We start from the raw sequence: 27,265 nt of genomic DNA on the forward strand, positions 1-27,265 counted from the left end.
ATGTGGCTTGCCTCCTATTTAAAGGATTGGAAACAGAAAGTCATGGTAAACGACACTATTGGGGAACCAGTGTCCTCTACTTGGGGCACAATAAACAATTTATTTTCATAAATGACCTTCCAGTGTGTACAAGGGCTAACGTAAAATTTCCTTTGTTTGCCGATGACATGACAATTCTGGTACACAATTCAACAAATACTAATCTTGAGATCACTGTAATGCAATTTTTCAGGAGACCTTTAACTGGTTTATCTCTAATGGACTATCACTAAATTTTTAAAAAACTCAATTGATTCAATTCCATGTGTTGTTGTTGTTGTTGTGGTCTTCAGTCCTGAGACTGGTTTGATGCAGCTCTCCACGCTACTCCTGTGCAAGCTTCTTCATCTCCAAGTACCTACTGCAGCCTACATCCTTCTGAATCTGCTTAGTGTATTCATCTCTTGGTCTCCCTCTACGATTTTTACCCTCCACGCTGCCCTCCAATGCTAAATTTGTGATCCCCTGATGCCTCAGAACATGTCCTACCAACCGGTCCCTTCCTCTTGTCAAGTTGTGCCACAAATTCCTCCCCAATTCTATTCAATACCTCCTCATTAGTTACATGATCTACCCATCTAATCTTCAGCATTCTTCTGTAGCACCACATTTTGAAAGCTCCTATTTTCTCCTTGTCTAAACTGTTTATCGTCCATGTTTCACTTCCATACATGGCTACACTCCATACAAATACTTTCAGAAATGACTTCCTGACACTTAAATCTATACTCGATGTTAACAAATTTCTCTTCTTCAGAAACGCTTTCCTTGCCATTGCCAGTCTACATTTTATATCCTCTCTACTTCAACCATTATCAGTTATTTTGCTCCCCAAATAGCAAAACTCCTTTACTACTTTAAGTGTCTCATTTCCTAATCTAATTCCCTCAGCATCACCCGACTTAATTCGACTATATTCCATTATCCTTGTTTTGCTTTTGTAGATGTTCATCTTATATCCTCCTTTCAAGACACTGTCCATTCCATTCAACTGCTCTTCCAAGTCCTTTGCTGTCTCTGACAGAATTACAATGTCATCGGCGAACCTCAAAGTTTTTATTTCTTCTCCATGAATTTTAATACCTACTCCGAATTTTTCTTTTGTTTCCATTACTGCTTGCTCAATATACAGATTGAAGAACATTGGGGAGAGGCTACAACCCTGTCTCACTCCCTTCCCAATCACTGCTTCCCTTTCATGCCCATCGACTCTTACAATCGCCATCTGGTTTCTGTACAAATTGTATATACCCTTTCACTCCCTGTATTTTACCCCTGCCACCTTTAGAATTTGAAAGAGAGTATTCCAGTCAAAAGCTTTCTCTAAGTCTACAAATGCTAGAAATGTAGGTTTGCATTTCCTTAATCTTTCTTCTAAGATAAGTCGTAGAGTCAGTATTGCCTCACGTGTTCCAAAATTTCTAGGGAATCCAAACTGATCTTCTCCGAGGTTGGCTTCTACCAGTTTTTCCATTCGTCTGTAAAGAATTCGCGTCAGTATTTTGCAGCTGTGACTTATTAACCTGATAGTTCGATAATTTTCACATCTGTGAACATCTGCTTTCTTTGGGATTGGAATTATTATATTCTTCTTGAAGTCTGTGGGTATTTCGCCTGTCTCATACATCTTGCTCACCAGATGGTAGAGTTTTGTCAGGCCGTCAGTAGTTCTAATGGAACGTTGTCTACTCCCGGGGCCTTGTTTCGACTCAGGTCTTTCAGAGCTCTGTCAAACTCTTCACGCAGTATCGTATCTCCCATTTCATCTTCATCTACATCCTCTTCCATAATATTGTCCTTAAGTACATCGACCTTGTATAGACCCTCTATACACTCCTTCCACCTTTCTGCTTTCCCTTCTATGCTTAGAACTGGGTTTCCATCTGAGCTCTTGATATTCATACAAGTGGTTCTATTTTCTCCAAAGGTCTCTTTAATTTTCCTGTAGGCAGTATCTATCTTACCCCTCGTGAGATAAGCCTCTACATCCTTACATTTGTCCTCTAGCCACTCCTGCTTAGCTATTTTGCACTTCCTGTCGATCACAGTTTTGAGGCTTTTGTATTCCTTTTTGCCTGCTTCATTTACTGCATTTTTATATTTTCTACTTTCATCAATTAAATTCAATATTTCTTCTGTTACCTAAGGATTTCTACTAGCCCTCATCTTTTTACCTACTTGATCCTCTGCTGCCTTCCCTACTTCATCCCTCAGAGTTTCCCTTTCTTCTTCTACTGTATTTCTTTCCCCCATATTTGTCAATCATTCCCTTATGCTCTCCCTGAACCTCTGTACAACCTCTGATTTAGTCAGTTTATCCAGGTCCCATCTCTCCACCTTTTTGCAGTTTCTTCAGTTTTAATCTACAGTTCATAACCAATAGATTGTGGTCAGAGTCCACATCTGCTCCTGGAAATGTCTTACAATTTAATACCTGGTTCCTAAATCTCTGTCTTACCATTATATAATCTATCTGATACCTTCTAGTATCAATTCCATACAAGCCAAAATATCGAAGGTGAGATTAATGTGAAATACAATTATGGGAATTTAGCAAGAGTGGCGTCAACAAAGTTGCTGGGTCTACTTGTATAAAAAACTAAGCTCAGCAATTTATGCTATTCATGCGATTGCTTCCTGCAGTGATTTAAATACTTTGACAGCTACGTATTTTGGTTATTGTCATGCCCTGATGGCCTATGGAATTATATTCTGGGGAAACCAGCCAAAGGCAAACAAAATCCTCTTAGCCCAGAAAAGAGTCATTAGGATTCTGTGTGGTGTCAATTACAGACATTCCTGCAGGAAACTCTTCCAAGAGCTGAGAATACTCACAACAGTATCTCAGTACATTTCCTCTATCATGTGTTTCTTGTGTAAAAACCATTCCCTTTTTGAAATGAACAGCATGTATCATAACTATGACACTAGGGTAAAAAATTATCTACATCTTGAATAAAAGAATCTAAGTATGGTACAAAAAGGAGTACACTACTCTTGCATAAAAATATTTAATGCTCTCCCTCAGGCAATAAAAATGTCAGTTACTGATCCACCTACTTTTAAAGATCAACTTAAACAATATCTTCTAAGTTAAACCGTTTACTCACTGGACGAATTTATGTATGAGAATATGTGAATTGATTTTGATCTATTGTAAGTCTGTTCAACGTAATTTGTAACTTTTTACAAAAAACAATTCTTCTAAACATTTTTTTCTATGAAATATTTTATTCATTGTACAGCCTATTACTATAAACAAATGTCTATAAATCTATGTACATGACACGTTCTACATCCAAGCCATTTATCGCTAATGGGTCTACAGAACACGAATGAAATAAATAAATAAATAAATTTCTCAGAGGCAACTGAAGAGCGTAATGAACAATTTCCTATGCAGGTGTCAGAAATGCTTGAACAATGCATGGAGGCAGTTCCAGGATCTTCTTGCTTAGTATAAATGAGTAATTTACTTCTTTATTATTTTAGAAATAAGTTACGCAAGAAACCATACTGTACTTCCTGCAGGCCTCCTGTCACCTGAGCCGAGGGCACAGCCGCTGGCCTCGCCAGCACCACACGTTGCAAAAGGGGTCGCATTCACAACTGATCGCCCTGTACGAGGAACAGTAGTGAACCTAAGAATGAGCCTTGGGGACCCCATATGTGACTTCTCCCCTTTCAGAATAATGTCCCTACGCTACATTGTTTGAATTACTAAGTACAATGTTCTGCATTTTTTTGGCATTATCCACAGGTTGGCTATACCATCAGTCCCATAAAACTTCAATTTCTCTATAGGAATACTGTGATTCACAGTCAAATGCCTTAGGTAGGTCACAGAAAATACCAATGGTATTATTTTATTATTCAATGTTTGTAAAATTTGACGAGTGAACGTGTAAACTGCATTTTCAGTAGAGCACGTCCTCTGAAACTCAAACTGTGATTTCCTGATTATATTAGTGTTTCTCAGGTGAGATACTAATTTAAAATATATCACCTTCTCAAAAATTATGGAAAATGATGTCAGCAGTGAAACAGGTTAGTAGTTATTGACATCTCTCCTATCACCTTTGTTACATAGGGGTCTGACAATGGCATATTTCAGTTTCTCTGGAAAAATGCCTAGAGTAGTGATGCATTATGTATTTCAGATAAGACTGGGCATATTGTATGGGAACTAATCTGCATTTTTCTATTGTAAATACCTTAAAAAACAGACAAGCTTTTACTTCTGAAAGAATGTATAATTTTCTTAATTACAAAAGATAAGTTGGTGATACAATCATATGATTAAGTTTTATGGTTGTTGCTTTTTCTATTGAACTGATGGTCCCTATAATTTCTACTAGATTTTTGAAATGACTATTGAATATATTTACTAGCTATGACTCATAATTTATAGCCCATATATTCAATTCAACAGTGGCGTTATTCTTTTTCGTGGCTGATTGTCCTGTCTCTCATTTCACTACAGTCCACATTGGCTTAAATCTATTGTTGGAAGTATCAATTTGTGGCATTACGAGTAAGTGCACGTTCCTTGACTTTTTAATAATTTTTCGTAGAAATTTTGAATAGTTTTTGTAGTGTGTGGCTACCTCAGGATCTCTATTTGTTGTTGCCAACAGATATATTTTCCCTTTTTATTTCACAAGTTACTTTACTCCCTTTAGTGATCCACCTGGCCGTTTAATGTCCTCTGCGATTAGCTTATGCGGAAAACTATTTTCAAATAATGATATGAATTTGTAGTGGAATTGATTAAATTTTATGTTAGCATTTGGTTCATCCCAGGGCATCTCTTGTAAACTATTCCTAAAAACATTTATCCTGGAGTCATTAATTATTCTAACTGATTTCCACTAATGAGTATCCAAACAATAAAGCACTATGTTATTTATCCTAACTAACTGTTTATCACGATCAGAGAGAGCATCTGAATAAACAGTTACTGTCTCGCTTTGTGATTAAATGTGCATCATGATCAGAGAGAGTATTTGCTACTGAGTAAACATTTATTTTCTTGCTTTCAGCAAATAAAACATTATCAGTTAGGAGTCAGTTGTTAATTACTGAGATCAAATTGTAGGTTCGAAATAATTTTTGCTTTATAAAACGTACTGTAAAGTTTCCATAGACCGATTGCTGCTCTCAGACACAAAGCACGGTAAGGAATGCAGATTCGTTAAAAACACATCGAACTTTCCCTTCAGGGATCTGTTGCAGTTACAATTAAAAATGAACTATTTTTCAGTATTAATTCACAAACACACAATTCTATGTGCTTACTTATCACTACAAAATCTACTCATCTCAATGTTTTTGAACTCGTGTACTGTCTTAATATGTGTAACAGTTTCTACTTTTCCCATATCAGTTCTGCACGAGCAAACTGCTAGAGTGTAATCTTTTCTATCAAAGTTATCTAACCCAGTGGCTACTCGATGCTCAGATAGGCACAGGTAGTCTATCCTTTCAGAGCTCTCGAAATTTTCCAGATGTATAAGATGCTCTTCCACCTGACGATTCAGTTCTCTAATACTTTGACGGAATAAGTTAGCCTTATTTTTCTGTGCATTTTTAAGCATTTTGTGTATTTCTTCCGTATTTTTTCTTATTTCAAAATAGTGTGATCGAATTATGATTCTAAGCTAAAAACCCATAATACTTCAATTTATCTAGCAGAATACTGTGATTCACACAGTTAAATGCCTTAGGTAGATCACAGAAAAGCCCTCCTGTATATTTTCTGTAAGACGTTCCGCCAACCTATCTTTCTCCATCTCTCAATTGCAGCAACAGGCACTGCACTCACATTAGATTTTATTTCAGTCAGCAACAGCCTGCTCAACTCAGTGTTCACACAGCTCACAGCCTAAAGACAGCGTTAACCCAGAGCCGGTCATGGCTCTGTACAAAATCAAACTTTTGTGTGCAGCTCATCTCTGTCTTCAAGCAGACTGTTTCCTTTTAATAATTCTGATAATCACTTTAATGGCTGCTTTCTGAAAGTTTAGACCTGCACTTTATATTTCAGTGTTAAACAAAATGGAGTAACCTTACTACTATAACTGAAAAATGCACTGTGCAATGTTGAATAACCATGATGGAAGGATGTGAGGTAAGTAAATGAGGTTTTTTTATAATATTAGAAAATATTTCTTTTAATATATAAGTGGCTTATGAACAAAGGGACCAAGAATGTATTTCCAAATGTTTTGCATATTCCTGACACAAAAGTGACTGGTGTCCATTTTTCTGTAAGCAGAGTAGGTCGAGGTTTCTCGAGTAGTGGAAACGTGTGACTTACAAACGTGAATAAAGCATAAAATATTAAAGCTGTGAGTCCAACATGCTATTTCTTGATCACTCTTTTATGCTAATTCTCTACCGTTTTCAGATGAAGTATTAGTAGTGTCCTGCTTGACCCAGTCAAGTCATTTAAATACCTGGGCATCATGTTTCAAAGCGATATGAAATGAAACAAGCATGTGAGAACTGTGGTAGGAAAGGTGAATGGACAGTTTAGGTTTACTGCCAGAATTTTAGGAAAATATGGTTCACATTTCAAGGAGACTGCATATAAGACGCTGATGCCCCCCCCCCCCCCCCCCCCCTGAATACTGCTCGAGTGTTTGGGATCAGTACCAGGTTGGATTGAAGAAAGACACAGAAGCAATACAGAAGTGGGCTACTACATTTGTTACCGGTAGGTTCGAACAGCACGGTCTCAAGTGGGAATCCCTGGAGGAAAGGCGATGTTTTTTGTTTTTTGTTTTTTGTTTTTTTTTCTCTCTTCAAGGAACACTATTGAGAAAATTAAGAGAACTGATATTTAAAGCTGACTGCTGAACAACTCTACTGCCACCAACAAACCCTGCAGACAAGGACCGAGAAGATGACGCACGAGAAATTAAGGCTCATACGGAGGCCTATAGACAGCGTTTTGCCCTTGTTCTATTTGCGAGTGGAATACAGGAGAGAATGACTAGTAGCGGTAGAGGGTACACATCGCCACGCACCGTACGGTGGCTTGCAGATTATCTATGTAGCTGTATATGTAGACAGTCATAAGGGGGCAGTATCCCATTGCAGGAGCAGAGGCATTTTTATTTGGTCTAGAGATGGTAATCCTTCCAAATGGGTGGTTCTCAGAGCCAACGAGGCTGGTCTCGAGGGTGAGTAATTTTCCCATGACAGCCAACGTTTTCCCACACCTGTTCCAGCAAAACTTTGGGAAATCCAGGCAGGAACTGGCACCTCACAGAAGCATTCTGTGTGCAAACATAAAAAGACCAGTGGAAACGCCACCAACATCCTGCTCTCGATTCTGAAGAGTTGGAAGACCTAAACATTAAATAATCACAGAGTATTTTGAGAGCTCCCGTAATGGAGGAACTGGCCGACAGCTCTTGCGAGTATAGGTGGTGTCGTGAGCCTTCTGGGGCAGAGGTATTGCTTGAAAGCATATAACACAATTCTTGACAATATAATGTAATTGGATAGATAAAAAAATGTATTCACTGAGTGCCAGCAGGAGAACACATGCATAAAAAAGGATTCTACTTATGCAAGCTTTCAGAGTCAGTGGCTCTTTCTTCCAGCAGAAGGGTTGAAGGGGAAGGAAGAGTGGTGGAGGAAAAGGACTGGAGAAGTTTAGGAAAAGGGGTACAGTTTGCAAAATGTCACCCGTAACCACGAATCAGGGAAGACTTCTCATCCTGTCCAGTGTATCTCCCTTGACCTGGGATTCTGGACGACTTTATTCCATTTCCAAAACCTCTCTAGTCCTTTTCCTTCATGTCTCTTCCTTTCCCTTCAACCCATCTGCCAGAAGAAGCAGCCACTGGCTCCGAAAGCTTGCATAAGTAAAACCCCATTTTTATGTGGGTGTTCTCTTGCCGTCACTTGGTGGGTATATTTTTTTTTTATCTATCCCGTTACATTGTATTATACAAATCAGTAGTTAAAGATTATAATTGAACTTAAACATTCAAAATGCTGTACAAATAACACCACTGGTCAGAATGACATCAAATTGCAACGGAATATTATCAGAGACGGGGGAAAACAAATAGTGTGAAAATTGATCAATAGATGGTGCTGTATGTGTCAGAATATGTAAATTAAAATGCCTGTCACACGGCCCATCGAAGTTGGTATAAAAATGCCGGGTACACGGCTTTTCCTCCTTTCGCATCTGCATCGTTCGCCACGACTGTCTCAATGCAGGATCGTGCCCTGCTTGTAAAACTGTATTACAAGAATGATGACTGTGCACACGTCGCTCTGCAGAAATTCTGGACGGTGAAGTGTTTGAAAAAAGGCATTGGTCCAATGACTGCCACGGATCTGGAGAAAATGAAATTCGAAAAGATTGGTAGAGGTAGGAAACAAATTGATTCGACATCCGTGGAAGCAGTGGCCACAGCAGTACAGGAATGTAGTGCACGGAGAATTGCCTGAACACTGGACATAACCGTGAGCACGGTGTGTAAAATGCTACGAAGCATCCTTCTTTGTTATTCATTCAAAATTACCCATATGCACGAGTTGCTTCCTGTTGACCTGCCAGCAAGGGAGACGTCGGCTTTAGAATTTCTTGCGCTCACGGAAGTGGACATCACTGACCGTGGCAGATTTTGTGGACAGACGAAGCCCTGACAGAATTGTCGAATATGCGTGGTGAGGGTTTACGGCACCACTTATCGTAGTGCCATATTTTTTCGAAGAGACAGGTGCTTCCAGTCCCGTTACCTGTACAGTCACTGGTGAGCGCTGCGAGTGTCCTTTGTGCAACCACGTCATTCCAGTTCTCCGACAGCGTCGATGTGTGGATGAGCTCATTCTTATGCAAGATGGCACACCTCCGCACAGCTGCTGAAGTGCCATTTCAGAAATGCTAGAATTATCAGCCGCCTGCTCCCTACAGCCTGGCCATCCCGATCACCTGATCTCAATCCGTATTACTTCTGCCTGTGAGGCTTTCTGAAAGATGTCGTGTTCAGTATTCCGACTGCAAACGTGGATCCACTGAAGGCACACATAGTGCAACACATTCTGATCCTGACCCCAGAAACATTTCGATCAATTGGGGAACATGCTCTTTCTCAATTTCAACTTTTTGCAAAAAACGGTGGACAGCGTAGTGAACATGTTTTGTGCCACTCACACGGAAATTAATAATCTGATCTGATTTTGATTGATGCTTTTTATGTGGCTTTAGGTCTCAGGATAATTAAAAACCAATGTGATTGACGCTTTTTATGCAGTTTTTGGCCTCAGGACAATTAAAAACCAATGCGAGTAATGTTTTTTATGTGGTTTTTAGCCTCAGGGCAATTAAAAATTGATCCAATGTGATACGACCTTGCCGTGGTGAATCTTGTCGTAACTAGCAGTATCACACCTGTACACCCGTGCACACTGGGTAGTACAGTTTGTTTAACGTCAAACATACACCTCAGGCATCGTTTTACGATTCATTTGTCATCTGTAGTCGACCACTACTAATAATTTTGTAACTATTTATTTTTCTTCTGCCATACGTTTTCCCCCTTCTCCGATAATATTCTGTTTCAATTTGACGTCATTCTGACCAGTGGTGTTATTTCTACAGTGGTTATTATTAATTATAATCATCCTGTATTTTCCAGTGCGAAAACTCTACAAGAATCAGTTGTGAAGATTAGAGAGACATGATCAAATACTATAAATAAAGCTACCCAATGTTCTCCCTCTCTTTCTCTCCGTGTGTGTGTGTGTGTGTTTGTGTGTGTGTGTGTGTGTGTGTGTGTGTGTGTTTGAATTATACAAGACTGAGGATAAAAACAACAAATCAGGTATACCAACACCAAAACTTTCCATTACCTTATCTTTACGTGCAAAAATTTAAATCCAGTTTTAGGAACTTCACTGCCCCCCTTCCCTCCTTCAAATCAATGTTGGGACCATTCTTTCAACATGACTACAGTTGATGTTCCACCATTATCTCCATCATCGTCCTCATTATAACAATAATATTTCACTGTTCGAGGACATCAGAGAGTGTCACACAAGTAAAGTATATTAACTGTGAGACAAGAAAGAATGACAATGAGGAGAGAGTTCTCCAGCACTCACCGGCACTCCCTGCTGCAGCAGCCTCTCGGCTCGGGCAGCGGGACCGCCTAGCTCCGAGGACCCCAGCGAGGACGAGGAGAGGGAGCACCGCGGGCTGGACGAGAGCGTCCCCGGCCCCCGCAGTCCGGTTCCGCCGCTGCTCGGCCCCAGCAGGTGGTAGCCGGACGCCCGCCCGCTGTCCAGGCTCGCAGTGCTGTGGCGCGACCCGGAGCCCGACCCGGAGCCCGAAGAACCCGGACTGTCTCTCCCGGGACTCTGCAACGTGTGTTCCAAATTACCATTCTCCCAACAGCACGACACAACTTATACATTCGGTTAACACCCTTGGAGGCTCATTAAGTATGACGATGACGACGAGTCCCATACTTCCTTTACAGAGCGTAGGGGAGCGACGCGGGAGAACCGCGCCGCCTTACTAGGCCAGGTCCTAGTGGAGGTGGTTTGCCGTTGCCTTCCTCCGACCGTAATGGGGATGAATGATGATGATGATGATGAAGGCGACACAATAACACCCAGTCATCTCGAGGCAGGAAAAATTCCTGACCCCGCCTCTAATTTTTTAAAAGGAATTGTCAAATTTACCAAGTCAAGTTAGCCTCCTCCTCCTCATTATTACTACTATTATTATTATTTTAAAAAGAAGAAATGATTCATTCGTAGGAATTGCAGTCTTCATCTCACCTGTGTCATATCAATTCCTTGATCTTCCTGAAGAGACATCTGGTGGTAGTAGGCTGCACTCTTGCCAGAATGCATTAACTGTGTGTACTGAACACCCTGCAGATGTCACAAAAAACACAACTACAGTCATACTTGTTGCAGCAAATGAAACAGTACAGTTTAATGATATCTTTGAAGTAAATAAATGGTTGTCATATGCTCTGAATTATTCATGAAAGTGAATACTGAGCTGTGAATAAGCTGATACATGATATTTGTGTGTTCTATTTCTCTCTCAACAACACCAGTATAACATTTTTATGCTGTCGTAAGTATACTTTGGCAAATAAATATATATCATTTAACTTCAGCTGAAATCTGCTCTTATGAAACTTTGTTGGTCTGAAATGTAAATGTGTTGGAACTAGTTTATATCAAATGTGACTCACCTGTGGGCCTGGGAATGTGAAGGCGGGGTACGAGAACTGAGATCCGGGTGATTTTCCTGTCAGTTCGTATACTTCACTATGGTCACATGCCTCTGAAAATAAAGATTCTAATTAGAAACAGTTAAACTTAATTAGAAATAGCTATCGGTACATCAAAATAAAATCATCTGAAACACACTGGGTGAAAGAGAAGTGACACACACGAAAAAATACTGCTCAATCATTAAATTTTTGATTAAGACACGCACACTGTGGTTGTTTTCAAGTTTAATGAACTCAGAGACTGTCACAAATAAATCTTTGTCAAAAATAGGCACACACACAAACACACACACACACAGCTCATTTGTGTGTGTGTGTGTGTGTGTGTGTGTGTGTGTGTGTGTGTGTGTTTTTGACAAAGATTTATTTTTGACACTCTTTTTGTAGTGCCTATCTGCGATTCAGCATATGGCGAGTGGCAACTTTCCGTTTCGTAATACTGTTACATCCCATCATGAATTTTCCATTGATTAAATGAACTTTGAAGAATACTAATACTGTGGCTTACGCACGTGAGCAAATAATGTTTCATTTCATAAAGGAACAATTAGTTTTGGTAATGGCTAACTATGGAAAACACCTCATCTACCCGACAGTTCACTGAATGATTTCTTCCTGCAGAATGTGTTCTGACTGCTTCATTGGTCAATGTGGGGTACCTGAAGTACTTCCTATCATTATTTATTCAAACATACGCATTACATCTACATAAATACTCCTTTTAAGTACTGTGAAGTGCACGGCAGTGAGTACCAGTTATTAGAGCTTTTTCCTGTTACATTCACATATGGAATACAGGGGGAATTATTGCTTAAACTCCTCTGTGTTTGCTATAATTAGTCCAATTTTTTCTTCGCTTTCGCTACGGGAGTGATGCGTAGAGAGGTTGTGGTATATTCCTGGATTCGTCATTTAAAGCCACCTTCTTTGCATATGTTCAATATCTCTTGTTAGGCCTATTTGTTATGGAAGCAATATCTCCTCTGCATCCTGACTGCAACTGGTGAACTGAAGTCTGCCATCCATTTACCTGTGACCAAGTCTATCCGAATAGTCAATTTTATATCCCTGATAATTCATTGATAATGTAGTCATAAGATAATACATTTTTTCGTTTTACGAAGTACACAACTTTACCATTCTGAACATTTAAAGCAAGTTGCCAATCTTTTCGCCAGTTCCAAGTTTTATGAAAATCTGACTGAATATTTGTGCAGTTTTTTAAGACAGTGCTTCATTATAAATGACAGATTCATGTGTAAAAAGTCTGAGGTTGCTACTATTGTTGTCTGGAAGGCCATTAATATTTGAGAACATAAATAGCAAGGGTCTTAACATATTTTCCTACGGCACATCTGAAGTTGCTTCTACATGTGCCGACGAGTCCCCATGCGTGATAACAAGCTGTGTCCTTTGTCCTCCGTGACGGGAAATCCTTAGTCCAGTGATTTGACTCACCATATGATCGTACTTTTGACAATAAGCGTAAGTGTGGTACTGAGTCAAATGCATTTTGGAAGTTAAAAAATAGAAAAAAAGTGCAAGTGGGTTTCAAACTATCAATGTTTTCAGAATCCATGCTGGTTGGCATAGAGGAGGCCATTCTGTTTCTCAACACCACTTACGCTAATACAGTATGTATACCACTGATCTTTGCAGTGATGCGAGAATTAAAAAGGAACAATACTTTCGAATTTCCTTTTGTAAACGAACATTTGAAATCAGAGTTAAGCATTCCTGCTTTTGTTTTGCTGCCCTCAATTTCAGTTCCTGTCTCGTCCATGAGAGTTCGACAACTAACTTTGCTGCCACTAACAGCCTTCTGAGAGATTTGGATAATATTAGTCACTGAAGGCTTCATGCATTGCCCTCTTGACAACCAAATGTGTTTCATTCTGCATCTCTCTATGTGTAGTCGTATGTTTTGTGCAGTAGTCTTCATTTGTTTAGATTTTGCTTTACCGTGACTGTATACAGGGTGGTCCATTGATCGTGACCGGGCCAAATATCACATGAAATAAGCGTCAAACTACAAAGAACGAAACTTGTCTGGCTTGAAGGGGCGAACCAGATGGCGCTATGGTTGGCCCGCTGGATGGCGCTGCCAAAGCTCAAACGGATTTCAACTGAGTTTTTTTTTTTAAATAGGAACCCCCATTTTTCATTACATATTTGTGTACTACGTAAAGAAATATGAATGTTTCAGTTGGACCACTTTTTTCGCTTTGTGATAGATGGCGCTGTAATAGTCACAAACATATGACCCACAATTTCAGACGAACAGTTGGTAAAAGGTAGGTTTTTTAAATTAAAATACAGAACGTAGGTACGTTTGAACATTTTATTTCGGTTGTTCCAATGTGATACATGTACCTTTGTGAACTTATCATTTCTGAGAACGCATGCTGTTATAGCGTGATTACCTGTAAATACCACATTAATACAATAAATGCTCAAAATGATGTCCGTCAACCTCAATGCATTTGGCAATACGTGTAACGACATTCCTCTCAACAGCGAGTAGTTCGCCTTCCGTAATGTTCGCACATGCATTGACAATGCGCTGACGCATGTTGTCAGGCGTTGTCGGTGGATCACGATAGCAAATATCCTTCACCTTTCCCCACTGAAAGAAACCCGGGGACGACAGATCCGGTGAACTTGCGGGCCACGGTATGGTGCTTCGACGACCAATCCACCTGTCACGAAATATGCTATTCAATACCGCTTCAACCGCACGCGACCGAGCGAGGTGGCGCAGTGGTTAGACACTGGACTCGCATTCGGGAGGACGACGGTTCAATCCCGCGTCCGGCCATCCTGATTTAGGTTTTCCGTGATTTCCCTAAATCACTCCAGGCAAATGCCGGGATGGTTCCTCTGAAAGGGCCGACTTCCTTCCCCATCCTTCCCTAATCCGATGAGACCGATGACTTCGCCGTCTGGTCTCTTTCCCCAAACAATCTAACCCAACCCAACCGCACGCGAGCAATGTGCCGGACAGCCACCATGTTGGAAGTACATCGCCACTCTGTCAAGAAGTGAAACATCTTGAAGTAACATCGGTAGAACATTGCGTAGGGAATCGGCATACATTGCACCATTTAGATTGCCATTGATAAAATGGGGGCCAATTATCCTTCCTCCCATAATTCCGCACCATACATTAACCCGCTAAGGTCGCCGATGTTCCACTTGTCGCAGCCATCGTGGATTTTTCGTTGCCCAATAGTGCATATTATGCCAATTTACGTTACCGCTGTTGGTGAATGACGCTTCGTCGCTAAATAGAACGCGGGCAAAAAATCTGTCATCGTCCCGTAATTCCTCTTGTGCCCAGTGGCAGAACTGTACACGACGTTCAAAGTCGTCGCCATGCAATTCCTGGTGCATAGAAATATGGTACGGGTGCAATCGATGCTGATGTAAAACACCTACTTGGGCATCATCATTTGTTGCAGGTCGTGGTTTACGTTTCACATGTGGCTGAACACTTCCTGTTTCCTTAAATAACGCAACTATCCGGCGAACGGTCCGGATGATGTCGTCCAGGATACCGAGCAGCTTGCACTGCACACGGCCGATGGGCATTTTGATCAGAACTGCCATACATCAACACGATATCGATCTTTTCCGCAATTGGTAAACGGTCCATTTTAACACGGGTAATGTATCACGAAGCAAATACCGTCCGCACTGCCGGAATATTACGTGATACCACGTACTTATACGTTTGTGACTATTACAACGCCATCTATCACAAAGCGAAAAAAGTGGTCCAACTAAAACATTCATATTTCTTTACGTACTACACGAATATGTAATAAAAAATGGGGGTTCCTATTTAAAAAAACGCAGTTGATATCCGTTTGACCTATTGCAGCGCCAACCATAGCGCCACCTGGTTTCCCCCTTCAAGTTCGACGAGTTTCGTTCTTTACGTTTTTTCGTTTGACACTTATTTCGTGAGATATTTGGCCGGGTCACGATCAATGGACCACCCTGTATAATGGAGGATCCCTCGGATCATGACCTGTTCTACTGCATACGCATCAATCAGCTTCATGTTCAAATAGTCTCAAACTTCTTTCATTCTTCTACTTCCTCCTGTCCTGAGCCAAATGTTTCAAGTTCCAAACTAAGATATTACACCTTGATCATCCAGTATGCCGAACATTTGGATCCTTTTGCTTGTTTTAGTTGCCATTTGCACTTTGGTAATCAGTTACTAGAAATGCATCATTTGTCACTGATTCCATTTTGAATGAGAACATTCAAAAAGACGTCAGATCTATTCCGGCGTAAATGCAAAAGCCGGCACGCCAGGCGCGAAGGTTAGAGCATCCAACTGCACGAGGACAAGCTGACGGCAGCGGCGGCGCCCTCCACACGAAGAGCCACGGCCTACAGTAGTTGAAGACTATCGCAATCCTGCGACTTCCCCAGCGGCACTAGTACAGCAGCGACCTACGAACTGTATTCCTTCACTTGTATTGCAAATGTATATACTGAAGGGATTTCTTGTTTGTCCGTCGCCCTTTGCTCGCGACATATGTGTATACACTGGGATCATTTCCTTTTGTAATAAACTTAATTAATACGATTTGCTTGAATTGTTGTCTGGCGATCCGAGAAAGCAGGATTCCGAGGCACCCCATATTTGACGAGTAGGCAGGATACAACAAGATCTATTTGTTGCCTTTAGATCCAATATACGAGTATTTCCATCGTCAGTGGGGTTCCAAATTATCTGTTGTAGGTAGTTTCGGGGCGTTTGCTCACGCTCACCACTTGACGATTGTCGGGTGCTTAAGGCCGCCTCCGATGGTCACATCTCATGTCCTAGCACACATTTTACTGCAAAGCCCTACTTTATGGAAAACAGGTTTTCTAGTTTACAGCTACAATTAAATTTTTTTCGTTTGCATCTGCTGTATATCAGTTTGCTATTCAACAAGATTTTACAACTACAGCCACTTCATATAATAATAAAAACAGTAATAACAACAATAATAAAATGTATAACTTATCTGAAAAAAGCAAGAATTGTTTTTGTGGAATTTTGTTGTTTTGCACATAATTAAGTACAGTTTAGGGCAATAACAAAATAATGTGTAAGCTTTCTCAACTTTCCGTTTCACATTTTTGGGTGAGTGGGAGTTTTCGTCCTTTTCCATTTTTTTCGGACGGATGTATAAGATCCCTAACACACGTATTAGTTCACGGATTTAGTTCCGTGCTGAAAATCAGATAGCTATTCTTACGCTGCATCTATACAACTTGTTCAAACTGTAAACTTCCTTGTTAAATGTTCGCTTATAGTCACCCTTATTTGATTTTGTCACTCTCTCAATCAAAAGATCTGTTCCAGCAGGCCCCAGTTCCTTTGCGGCTGACGTTTCCTGGTAATTTACGTTTCTGTTCGCAGCATGAGACTTTCACTCTGCAGCGGAGCGTGCGCTGAAATGAAACCACCTGGCAGTTTAAAGCTGTGTGTCGGACCGAGACTCGAACGCGGGACGTTTCCCTATCGCGGGCAAGTGCTCTGCCGACTGAGCTACCAAAGCACGACTTACGCTCCAACCCCACAGCTTTACTTTTCTGTTAGCATTTAAAATAGCTTCAAAACTGCACACGAAAGCCGATTCCTGAACAGTAAACAACCAACTCCAAACACGAAGTGCCGTTGGTGCAAATGGTTAAACTCACTTAATAATGCCTACCAACAAGGTCAGTTGACTAGAATACCAATGAGGCGCTGAGATCCACGAGGGCCTAACACACACCACCGTCGATCTCACATTTGAAAGAATATCAGAGAAACCAGTGCTACAGCTTTTCGTGAATTTTCATATATGCAATGTGGGCCTATAGTACAGATAAACCTGACTCACCATAAGAACAATAGATTTCAAAAGCACGAATAAATGCTACAGCCTCCCAAACGACTGTGATGTGCCTTATGCCCCTTATGATTCTTAGCGCCACAAATGGATTACTACATGACAAAATTCGTAACTTAAAATACTACGGCTCATTCAGAAATCTACAAAATAGGTTTACTGTCAGTACAACTTTAACATATACTGACGTCCGATCTAATTTTACTAGAGTATATAGTGAGTGAATTAGCATATCTAACAAGGGAACCTCCCCATCGCACCCCCCTCAGATTTAGTTATAAGTTGGCACAGTGGATAGGCCTTGAAAAACTGAACACAGATCTATCGAGAAAACAGGAAGAAGTTGTGTGGAACTATGAAAAAAATAAGCAAATAGACAAACTGAGTAGTCCATGCGCAACATATGCAACATCAAGGATACTCCGAGCTCAGGAGCGCCGTGGTCCCGTGGTGAGCAGCTACGGAAAGAGATGTCCTTGATTCAAATCTTCCCTCGAATGAAAGGTTTAATTTTTTTATTTTCACACAATTATTATTTGTCCGTTCGTTCATTGACGTCTCTGATCACTGTAATGAGTTTGGTGTCTGTGTTTTGCGATCGCGCCGCAAAACCGTGCGATTAGTAGACGAAAGGACGTGCCTCTCCAATGGGAATCGAAAACATTTGATCGCAAGGTCATGGGTCAACCGATTCCTCCACATGAAAACACGTCTGGTATACTCTATGCGACACTGGTGACGGAATGTGCGTCACACGACAGGAATATGTTGTCGACCCACCTAACTTGTACACTTGGCGAATGGGTAAAAAGATTCTTCTAACTTGCCCGATTTAGGTTTTCTTGTGGATGTGATAATCACTCCCAAAAAATTGATCACATCGGACGGACGGACGGACAGATAATAATTGTCTGAAAATAAAAAATTAAATGCTTCACTCGAGGGAAGACTTGAACCAAGGACCTCTCGGTCCGCAGCTGCTCACGCTAACCTCGAGACCACGGCACTCCTGAGCTCGAAATGTCCTAGATGTTGTCTATCTTACACATGGACTACTCAGTTTGTATATTTTGCTTATTTTTTTCATACTTCCACACAACTTCTTCCTGTTTTCTCGATTGATCTGTGTTCATTTTTTCAAGGCCTATCCACTGTGCCACCTTATAACTAAATATGAGGGGGTGCGATGGGGAGGTTCCCTTATAAGGAGTGTGCTTATCCTCCATCACGATTTATGCCGAGCAAACGGGAATAAAAGTGTGCCGCCACCTGGTGGCACTGACGTAAATTTCTAGCTGAATGGCACATGCACATCGTTTATCAAGTGCCGTATCTTTGAGATTGCAGCAGCCGTGTTACGTTTAACAGCGTTCACAGAAAAATAGCCAATAAATCCGCAAGGTGTCCAAAGTTAGGGTGCTCTTACACAGCAGCCGCCACTGCTCGTTTGTTTATTCAAACAATACAACTCAAAATGATGAAGGAGAAATATTTCATATTGAATGCTGTTTATCAGTATTTATTCGATTGTGAAAACGCTCTCACATTGCGGCTCTGCTACCTTCTGCGATGTCGTTCCCCACCGTCCGAAACAATATGCTGGAGGGCCTTTGTCGAATTTGGAAAATAGAGTAGATGCAGAGGCATCTCGAAACCTTAAGTACGTCCAGATGCGGCTGGATTTTTCAGCTGATAAGATTGACTAAAAGCTGTTAACAGTATGTATGAGTCTAGGCACAAAAGATGCATCTGTAGCACTTTTACATTTTTGATTGGTTTGCATATTTTCTCCTGAACTTATCATGCCGCTGTACTTACATGATGTGTAAATTATACGCCACATGTAAGAGTTCAATGCGCTTGCTTGCTCTTTTAGACGAATTTGGATATGAAATCAGAAACCTTAAATACAATTTTCGCTTGTGAATTACTCTTTCAGTTGACGAATGTAGCACATACGTCTCGATCAATATTGGTGCATAGTGTTATATAGTTCTGTTAGTATTTATACTGCGAAAGTTTCAGATCAGGATAACTCCTCTTACGTCTCTCGAAGTTGGCAGATTAAAACAGTACGCCGTACGGAGACTCGAGCTCGGGACCTTTATCAAGTGTTCTATCAACTGAGCTACCCACGCACCACTCACGACCCGTCATTACAGCTTTACTTCCGCCAGTACCTCGTCTCTTACCTTCCGACTTCTCCCTAAGTTGTAGGTATATTTGTCTGCCAATCAAATCACATTCGCAAACTAAATTATACGATTCTTGCAGAAAGAATTACGGTTTTCATTTCATTTTTTGACGGAAAAGCGTCAAAATGTGCCACACTAGCATTCCAAAGTGCCCTCCCGGACATGTGAGGTGCCTTCCCCAATGACGATTTAAGACTTCCAACTAAGGAACCGAAGAGGGAGAAAAAATACTGCGGAGGTAAGGACCGGCTAGGTCGTTAATCAGTGTGTCCGCCCGCCGGAGGGCTGTCGCGGCTTCCGAGAGCAAACTAAAATATGGCCGCAGCACAGGACGCTTCAGGAGGGATGTGGGGGCACGAATGTGGGCGCCGCAGCTCACCGACCACTTCCACCGCCTCCCACAAATATGCGACTACTTCCTCAGTTGTCAACAATACGAAACGAATTTCTGCATCCTCGACTGCAGCAATTGACCGTAGAATGTAAGTGGCCACTGCTGTGCCTGCCTGTGACAGCCAGCATTACGAAACATGCTTTGTCCACGAACCACTTACTTAGTAGGGTGCTGCATTTCTTGATCAGTACGGCGTAAGTGTTGGTCAAGTTATCTGGCATCGAGGAACGTGGTGACGGTATCCAGGAGAAGCGGTGTCTAAATCCTCTTCTGGTCAGCCTCTTACTTTTTATTATTTTTTGCACGTTGTTTCCCTACATGCTTTAGGGTGAATGCAGGGACGGATCCCCTTTAACGGGTACAGCCGATGCCTCTACCCATCCTCTTCCAATCGGAGCTCGTGTCCAGGTCCAAATGACCACGTCGTCGACAGAAAATTAAACCTTATCTTCCTTTCTTCCTCAAAGTATTCGTCGTGACTGTCTCCGAGCATTCATTTATTCGCCAAGTTCAGCAGGACAAGGATTCTCAGGATTTACGACTAATAAAAGAATTTCACATCGAAAATTTATGTGGAAGACAAATAAAATATAATCGACATGTGTGGGAATTTCTTGCAACTCATAATGTCAATTTTTAACCGGAAACGCTGAAACTGATGAAAGGGGCAGTATACTTGCGAAATGTAAGAACAATGTGATTCTCGAGTTTCTCCCGAAGTATTTGATAATCAAAATATCCACGGGTGTACTGCCGGTCTACAGTGTCCAGCGGGCACAATATTTCGGCGATGATACATGTCGCCATCATCAGGAGCTCAGTCCGTCAGTTCACCTGATGATGGCGACATGTATCATCGCCGAAATATTGTGCCCATTGTACACTGTAGACCGGCAGTACACCCGTGGATATTTTGATTGTAAGAACAATGTTAGCTGTAAATTTGAAAAACTAATATTGTCCGCCAACAAGTATACCGTGGTCTGAGAGAACATCTGAGTTGTAAACTACTGTTTAGGAAACCTAAAGTAGTGATGTATGAGGCCGGCGCTGAAATGTGGGTATTAACGAAATTCAATGACAAGCAATACTCCATATTTGAAACAAAGATGTCGAGATAAATTCTTGGGGCTGCGGAAGAATATGGTGCTGGTGGAATGTATTCAACGACGAATTATATACTCAATATAATTCACAAGACACGGTCAGTTACATTAAGATTAAAAGGCTGAAATGATATACTGACAAGGAGACGGCACGACCGTGGGGTCGGGGATTTGTCCGAAATTTTGTGTGGTGAAAGAGGACCCCTAACACCTCACGTGGTTAAAGTATTAGGACGCACTACCCGGAAAATCCCGAGAAAAATCGATCCAAAGTTTCTTAGGTGCCTTATGAGTCTTGCTAGACCATCGCCGAGCCGCCGTCTGGAGTAGATGCTTGGAGCACGGACTCTTACGCCAGATGTCTCGGGTTCGATTCCTCCTCCAGCACTTTTTTTTTCCCTTCTGTTTCATTTTCTTTTGTTATTCCACCAATTGTTCAAAAAGTTTCTCAGACCTACATTATTTTTAAAACATTATTTTAGCTCAAGAACGTAAAGTCTTTCACTGACTGAAAAATTTACGTGCTCGTTGTTCTATTTGGTTTTATGGGGTTTCAAGGTTCAAAGAGACTTTGTAAGGGTCCCTTGGGATTATAACGATCATCTGCGCATAGGACTGTGTGCGAGACGTGAGAAGTAAATGGCAGTTTGTTTTTCGATTTCGTCGTGAACAGATGTGCCTGTTTCAAATTTCAACGTGTTATTCCGATCCGAGGTTAAACATGTCGACTGAAGAAGTTGCTGGCTCGTCTGGAATAGGAGAAGAAATTCCTGAAGAATCCATTGATAGTGATGTATCAAAATTACGATTGAAGGACGCAGTGGTGTATTATGAAAAGCTGTTAATGGAAAATAATTTAATTGCATCGACATATCCGGAAGAAATCTTGTTTATAATTATTATATGTATAAAAATTGAATGTTTCCCAATCGACTTTGTTATTCTGATTAAAAACCCAATGGTCCTCCTCATACACTATTACAATGAAAAATGGAAAACCCACCGCCATTAATTGTGTTGTTGGACAAAAAGAAAATAATTTTTATTCAATAATGTAACTAATTTGATAAAGATAATGTAGGTTTGGGAGACTTTCTGAATAATTGTTGGAATAACAGAGGAAAATGAAACAGAAGAAAAAAGGTGCCAGAGGGGAAATCGAACCCGACACCTCTGTTTTTTTTAAGGGTCCGAGTCCTAACCATGTACGCCGGAAGGCGGGTCGGCGATAGACAAACATTATATACTCATACGCCACCTAAGAAACTTTGGATCTATTTTTCGCGGTTTTATCCTGGTAGTGCGTCATAATATTTTAACCATGTGAGGTGTTAGGGGTCCTCTTATACCACACAAAATTTCGGACAAATCCTCAACCCCACGGTGGCGCCGTCTCCTTGTGAGACCTAAATGATTCAGAAGGTATTCAAGGGACGAGGAGAGTTGGAAGACCAAAGCTGAGGCGGCAGGAAGATGTTAGGGAGGACGTAAGGAAAATTGGAATTTAGAATTGCAGGAGTTGGACAGTAAACGGCAAAGAATTGAATACTGTTCTACAGAGGGGTAGGGCTCTTCAAAGATGATGGTGGTAACGAATGGACAGAGGAGAGGCGTGCTTCACGCTGCGGCCTAGTCACGACTGCGTTGCCATCAACAGAAACAGCAAACGGTGACGAGAGAGGCCACCGCGGCAGCTATATGAATTAATAAACACAGCCGCAGTCAGAAAAGTCGCGCGCCACAGCGACTACCGAGGATGCGTCTGCTGACCTCCACAGGAGTAAATGCCGCTGTGCAATTCTGCCGTTTACGGAATATGCTAACACAAATACCTTGGAAAACGGAAATGAAGACCCACGCTTCTTTACAGAGCTTAGGGCAACGATGCGGGAGGACCGCACCGCTGTACTAGGCGATTTCCTAATGGGGCGGTTTGCCGTTGCCTTCCTCCGACAAATACCTTATCTACTGAAAAATATGTGAGCCAGTAAATAATTCTACCGAATGTTATTACAGTCTATAAACATCTCTACCATTTACAGGCCCTACCGAATGCAAACTCGAACGTAACTATGTATCTCTTCCAAGAATATAACTACCATTTCACAAGCCTACCATTAATGGTAGCATGCTTTGCCTGGACTGGATTTCATTTGCACGAACATGATCTTTGACGAGGGCAGAGCTTTTGTATTATCGCGAAATAGGGGAAGATACGTGTATTGCGGTGGTAATCGTTAAAACAAAGGCATTTTTCGCTGTTGCAGGATCTTCTCATCAAGTTTCAATCGCCAACTCTCTCCTCCGATTTTGAAAATATTTTGTTGGTGCCCACCTACATAGGGAAGGTAATCGTCACAATGAAATAAGAGAAATCAGAGCTCACACAAAAGACTGCTCATTTTTCCCGCGCGCCGTTAACTGAGTGGAACGGTAGAGAAATAACATAGATTTGATGATAATCGGATCTTCGTGAAGTTTTTAAATGAGTGCATTCCGCTTTTGGCTTTATTTATTGAACCGATATTTCGACACTTTGTCATTCTCAAGCATTCTCAAACCAATCAGTCGTCAAATGTAATGAACGTAATCACGAAATTGACAAACGATGAAAGTGAAACTTTCAAACCTACACGTGCAATATTGTAACCCACTCAATATTATAAAGCTTTGACGTGATGTCTAAGAGAAATTGCTTGTTGTGTTGTGAATTTATCTGCTGTTCCACATACAAGTTAGAAAGCTGGTGAAGTAAATTTACATTTTGTGTAGCAGGCGTGGTAAATAGATCACAAAGCGGCAAAGATATGAACATACATAGAATATGAGCAGTGGAGTGCAAAGATGCTAATACATGCAGTCGATATCGTGAGGTTTGTGAAATGCGCGCACATAAAGGAGCAAATGTGACAGAAATATATATTAAATAACAACAGAATCCACAAACGACACTGAGAACATAGATTAAAAGTAGGTAAAAAGATGAAGTGACTATCAAATCCCAATAAAACAACACCAAAAAATACAAGTAAGCAAGGCAGCCTAAAATCTCAGATATCGTTAAAACTACCGGTTCACGTGCAGAAAACGAGAGCAAGTAATATACAGGCGTAAGAAAGAAACACGTGCTAAGCAGTCATAAGCGAAGCACGGTCTATAATCTTTACCAGGATTAACACAGCTGAAGCCAACCATGTCAAAAAACACTGGATAGATCATGAATGAGTAGATAAAAACAACCGGTCCAAGCTCACTCGGCTAAGCCAAGTTACTTTTTATCTGCTATAATTCCAATTGTACATCAACATTCATGTTTTTCATTTAAAAAAGTCTATTTTGTATTAAATTACTTAGAAAAATTAAAAAGAATATTTTTCATATCACATTCACTTACAATAAATTATTTTTTTCTCACTAAAGGTGAACCTTAGAAAATAATTATAGCTTTATTTATAAAGGGTGAATGTAAGAAAACTAATAAAATGAATTGTAGTGATTGTAAGAAATTTATTCCTTTCCCAAAATTTTTCGAATTATTTCCTCTTGAGCAGCCACAGTTCTACCACATTCACAAGTAACTTCAATTTTTGGGTAACATTTTTTACATTCTTTACAATTTCAACAATAACTATCTTTTCAATATTTATCCTTATAAAATTCATTAATATTATTTTCTCTAGACAGTCACCACACCGCTATAGCTGTTGTGTAGTGTCCATTTAAAAGTATAAAATTTAATACAAAGGAAGTACAATCTTTAAAAAAATTTACAGAGTGACTTCCAGATCATAAATTCATTATTTCTATTTTTAAGATCCTTCATTCCTTTATATTTCGGTCTCATCTGTTGTTTTTCAGTTAATTGTAAAATCCCAATCAGTAATTAAATTATATCTATCTTGTAAAATAATCTTAAACTCATTATTAAGCTCTAGACAATTTTTTTTCTGTCTATCTAGTGTTTAAATATTCACATCCAGCAATATTATATAAATCATTTTGTTGAGTTTCTTGATTAGAGTCTCCATTTATATAGAAAAATTGTTACTAGATTTTTTAATATTTAGTAATGCCCATATGGCAATGTATATATTTTATTTTCCGAAACATATCGTTTGTCATCAAGAGGACACAACGCTTTATTGTTTATTTCAACTGTATAGACTTCATGTTTTTCATCACAAAACATTTTTTATGTACAGTTTTCTATTGATAAACAAACAACATTTATAATCTTCTAAACTTATCCTATTTTAAAGAATACATTTCTTAACTCCTTTAGATTTTTTCTCTGTTTTATCACCAACTTTAAAGCATACATATTTGCTCACAACCCTCAAAATTATTCAATTACTTTTCCATTGCATTCATCTTTCATTTTTCATAAAAATTTCTTGTTTACTTGTGGAGTAATATAAATATTATCTTCAGCATAATCACTAGTATAAAACTGATCAATCTCGTCCTCATGTCTTTATAAAACTCTTCAGTTTTAAAGCTGTAGATATACCTGTTCATATCTTCATAACGTAATTCAGTATTTTCTCCATATTTTGGTTTCGTTATTCTATAGTGATAATCATACATCAGTCCTTTAGATAAATCAGGTACACTCAAACCATCAAAGATTGGTTTGTTGAACACATTTTTTTATTTGTATCAATAGCAAAAAGATTTTCATTAAATATAGTTTTTGCTTTAAAGTTTGATTTATGCTATAAGCTTATCACATTTATCTCCATCTGACACTAATTTCATATCCACTCTGTTTCTTATATTTTCCATCACTTTTCCCAACACTGAATTAGCTCTTAGCTTTGTATTTAAATCTATACATTTCTTTCACCAATCTGATTGTTTAAATTTTAAAATTCTGTGTATTTTGTTATTTTCATTCCAAGAGAGAGACACTGTTTAAAATTTCTACACTGAGATACATAATTAAGTTTGTCATTCAGAAAGTCAACATCTTGCTTACTTTAGTTCCTCGTACAATTTTATTTTCATGAGTTAATGGTAAATCTTTATGTAAATCATGTATCTCTTTTGGATATTCTAAATCTGCTTCAAAAATATCTCCAGTTTTAGCAGTATCTGACATTTCACTTATTTCTGTAGTCATAATTATTTGGTTCGCCCCATTTAAATCCACCACTAGGTAAATCCTCCATATATTTAGTGTTTGCTTTAACATATCTTTTAGAATACTGTGATATTTCTCATCTTATTAACTTTCCACCCATTAAAATCAAATAATAATCATGTAATAAATCAAGTGCTTTTTTAGTTATTTTCAACATTGCATCCCGATATAAGCCAGGTGCTGTAAAATACCAAGATGGATCTAAATAATAAGTTTTAAAACAGGTTTTTCTAAAATTTTCAGAAAAATCAGCCAATAAGAATACATCAGTTTTAAGATACAGATCATGATGTATGCCAAGATTTTTAATGTTAAAAGTTTTTGTTACTGGTTTATGGAATTCATTAATAATTTCTTCTCAAATTTTTAGACCTTCACCTACAAAATTATTTAACTAATTTCCTCTTATTAGTTCTACATACTGTATTCAATTTGTTATATTCCATTTTAAGCTGTTACCCTGTGCGGATTATCTGTTTTACTAAAATTTTTACACTTCAAATAGTAAATGTGATTCTCCATTTATATACATGAAAAATTTAATAGAATTTAAATTATTTCACAAAATATAATCAACTTTACACCAACTGGAACAGTTTCTCCTTTATCCTTTAATCTTACAATTAGAAAATTTGATTTGTGTACTGTTATTGATTATTATTAGTATTTATTTCATATAGTTTATCAGATACACTTACTGTTATATCTAAATCATCAAATTCCAATTCGCTTATTATCATCTTACTAGGAGCAGTAATTCTATTAACCCTGAAATCATATTGAAAACTGTGTATTTTTTGTTCATCTCCAGTCATAAAAGTAAATTCAATTATTTTGTCTATCATACCTAGTTTATTAGACCTATGTAAAGCAAACGTAAGATCAGTATGCATGCTTTCCATTTTTTCATCAAGACTTGTTATATTGTTAAAATTATCATGATGAACCTGTATAACTTTTTCACTAATATGTGTTTTAATGAGATAATTGTAGAACTGTGTTAGAATACTTGTATATTTAGGTTAGTAACACATTATTTTCCTAAGTATTGTGTAGTAACAGCATCATAACCATTTACTGGATCTTTTATATCTACTATTCTGCTAGCTTTAAAATTAATATATCCTCAAGTTGCTTTAAGAATGGCATGTAATTCTTTATCAAACTGTTTAATTAACCTTTCTATTTTTGGATCAATTCATG

The 27,265-nt window shown here is 39.4% G+C and overlaps 1 protein-coding gene across 6 annotated transcripts in view; it reads right to left on the minus strand.

The window, feature by feature from the left end:
- Window positions 1–27,265, minus strand: part of LOC126237526 (caskin-2) — a 445,207-nt gene that overhangs the window by 30,938 nt on the left and 387,004 nt on the right. For all 6 annotated transcript variants that reach the window (XM_049947703.1, XM_049947701.1, XM_049947702.1 and 3 more), the window contains 3 exons: window positions 11,280–11,371; window positions 10,852–10,947; window positions 10,171–10,425 (listed from right to left, as the gene is read on the minus strand). In XM_049947703.1, the coding sequence (XP_049803660.1) occupies window positions 10,171–10,425; window positions 10,852–10,947; window positions 11,280–11,371 (443 nt within the window). The remainder of the gene's footprint in view (window positions 1–10,170; window positions 10,426–10,851; window positions 10,948–11,279; window positions 11,372–27,265) is intronic.

Source organism: Schistocerca nitens, chromosome 2, assembly GCF_023898315.1.
Source record: "Schistocerca nitens isolate TAMUIC-IGC-003100 chromosome 2, iqSchNite1.1, whole genome shotgun sequence".
Taxonomy (NCBI): Eukaryota; Metazoa; Arthropoda; class Insecta; order Orthoptera; family Acrididae; genus Schistocerca; species Schistocerca nitens.